Below are 2,192 nucleotides of genomic sequence, written 5' to 3'. Positions count from 1 at the left end.
CGCGCGCCTGGGGCTCCCGCAGTACGCGGACCGACCCGCAGGCACCTACAGCGGAGGCAACAAGAGGAAGCTGGCGACGGCGGTGGCGCTGGTGGGGGACCCGGCGGTGGTCTTTCTGGTGAGTGGGGGCGGGGCCGGGGCCGGGGCGGGGCCGGGGCGGGGCCTGGGGGGAGGCAGGGGCTCGGCTTACGGCACGCCGCCTGCACCCCCCAAGGACGAGCCGACCACTGGCATGGACCCCAGCTCCCGGCGCTTTCTCTGGAACAGCCTCCTGGCCGTCGTGCGAGAGGGCCGCTCCGTGGTGCTTACGTCACACAGGTGGGGGGCGCAGGCTGCTCGCGGGGAGGTGGGCCCGGGTCCGGCGAGAGGCTGCAGAGCACGGGGACACAGGAGACAGAGCGGCCCTGACATGTGGGAGGAGGACACCGGCTCTTGGGACGGAGGGGTCTGGGCTCGGTGGGAGTGTCCGGGCCTGCGGGGTGAGGGTCCCCGGCCTGGCAGCGCAGGAGCTGACGGCGCTGGGCTCCCGACAGCATGGAGGAGTGCGAGGCTCTCTGCACGCGCCTGGCCATCATGGTGAGCGGGCGGTTCCGCTGTCTGGGCAGCGCGCAGCACCTCAAGAGCAGGTGAGGGCGGGACCAGAAGAGCCACCGGACGCAGGGCCACTGAAGCCAGATTGGCTCTGGCGTAAGGGGAGGCGAGGACCGTGGACTGTGGGGCAGACGTGACGTAGGGAGTGGGGCGGGACCAGCATGGGTACAGGAGGTGGCTCCAGGGGCAGAAGTAGCTGGGGGCCGGAGATCGGCCTAGGGGCGGGGCCTGGGGAGGGGTGAGCCTATAAATGGGCGAGGACGCGCAACCCGACGGGTCGGAAAGGGCCGGGTGTTGGAGTCAGGACCCGGAGTGAGCGGTAGGGTGGCGTGGACGGGTGGTGGGGCAGCGCGGGCCTTGAGCGTGTCCAGCAGACCCGGACCCGCCCATCCCAGATTTGGAGCCGGCCACACGCTGACCCTGAGGGTGCCCGCAGCGCGGTCCGAGTCGGCGCTGGCCTTCGTGGGGGCGGCGTTCCCGGGGGCCGAGCTGCGCGAGGCGCACGGCAGCCGCCTGCGCTTCCAGCTGCCGCCGGGAGGGCGCTGCGCCCTGTCCCGCGTCTTTGGAGAGCTGGCGGCGTGCGGGGCGGAGCACGGCGTGGAGGACTTCTCCGTGAGCCAAACCACGTTAGAGGAGGTGACCGCGGCGCCTGGATGGAGCTGAGGCTGAGGTGGGCTGAGGGCCAGGCTCTGGGGCTGACGCCCCCCTCTGGCCGCCCACCCCTAGGTATTCTTGCACTTCTCCAAGGACCAGGGGATGGAGGACGACGACGACGACGAGCAGGAGGCCGGAGTGGGGGCAGGCCCTGCGCCACGCCCACAGCACCCCAAACTCATCACTGGGTTCCTGGAGGACCCCAGCACGGCCGAGACAGTCCTCTGAGCCTTCCTCATCGGACGGATTGGTGGGAGATGCTGGGAGGGCAGGGGCGCGGCTGGGACCCAGGCTCTCAGAGGATCCATTGCCCTGGAGGAAATAATAAAGAGAATTCATGGCATGAAACTGTGTGTCCCTGCGTCAGGCTGCGTGTATGCCCCAACACGGCTCTCCTCCGGCGTCTGGAGACGGGCCCCTGCTCCCCTGAGTGTGTGCGTGTGAGTGTCTGGCCGGACCCCCAGCTGTGAGGGCCTCTGTGCTGGGCTGGGCGCTGGGGGGGGGGTCTCACATGCACTCGGGGACTTCCTAAGAGCCTGGACACCCACGTGGGTCTGTTGGCTCAGGGCGGTCCCTATGAGTGCCTGGTCATGAAGTGGGCATGAGGTCAAGGCTTGGGAATGTTCTGGGTGGCTTGGAGGAGCCCTGCGGGGGTAGCCCAGACCCCAGGCCTCCTGACCAGGCCAGAAACTTCCAGCCAGCCCTCACCCCCTGAAACCAGGCCCCAGAGCAATGAGCAAAGGATCCTCAAGGGCCTTCTCAGCTGGGTTTGTGGATGGACCCGGGCCTGGAGAGCCGGCTTTGGCACCCGGGGCTGTGGTCTGCGGGCCCTGTGCCGCGGAGATCCGCCCCTCCCAGCAGAGGTCAGTGGGGGGCGGCGTTAGGGAGGGTAGAGGGGTCTGGTTTGGGGGTGGGGGTGGGACTCCAGAAGTAAGGAGAAGAATGGG

The 2,192-nt window shown here is 69.3% G+C and overlaps 1 protein-coding gene across 1 annotated transcript; it reads left to right on the top strand.

Moving 5' to 3' along the window:
• Positions 1-7: 7 nt before the first annotated feature.
• On the top strand, positions 8-1,593 carry LOC121102588 (phospholipid-transporting ATPase ABCA7-like). Its single transcript, XM_040629757.1, has 5 exons — positions 8-118; positions 215-318; positions 534-626; positions 987-1,227; positions 1,318-1,593. The coding sequence occupies exons 2-5, from the start codon at positions 233-235 to the stop codon at positions 1,471-1,473; spliced, it is 576 nt and encodes a 191-aa protein (XP_040485691.1). The 5' UTR covers positions 8-118; positions 215-232; the 3' UTR covers positions 1,474-1,593.
• Positions 1,594-2,192: the final 599 nt, after the last annotated feature.

The sequence above is a fragment of the Ursus maritimus genome, unplaced genomic scaffold (genome assembly GCF_017311325.1).
Source record: "Ursus maritimus isolate PB19 unplaced genomic scaffold, ASM1731132v1 scaffold_14, whole genome shotgun sequence".
NCBI lineage: Eukaryota > Metazoa > Chordata > Mammalia > Carnivora > Ursidae > Ursus > Ursus maritimus.
This window is presented reverse-complemented; position numbering and strand designations above follow the sequence as displayed.

Coding starts and splice junctions, on each gene's coding strand:
- LOC121102588 (XM_040629757.1), top strand. CDS start 233: ATGGACCCCAGCTCCCGGCGCTTTCTCTGGAACAGCCTCCTGGCCGTC. Junction 627..986: donor GCGCAGCACCTCAAGAGCAG/GTGAGGGCGGGA, acceptor CGCCCATCCCAG/ATTTGGAGCCGGCCACACGC. Junction 1,228..1,317: donor GCCAAACCACGTTAGAGGAG/GTGACCGCGGCG, acceptor GCCCACCCCTAG/GTATTCTTGCACTTCTCCAA.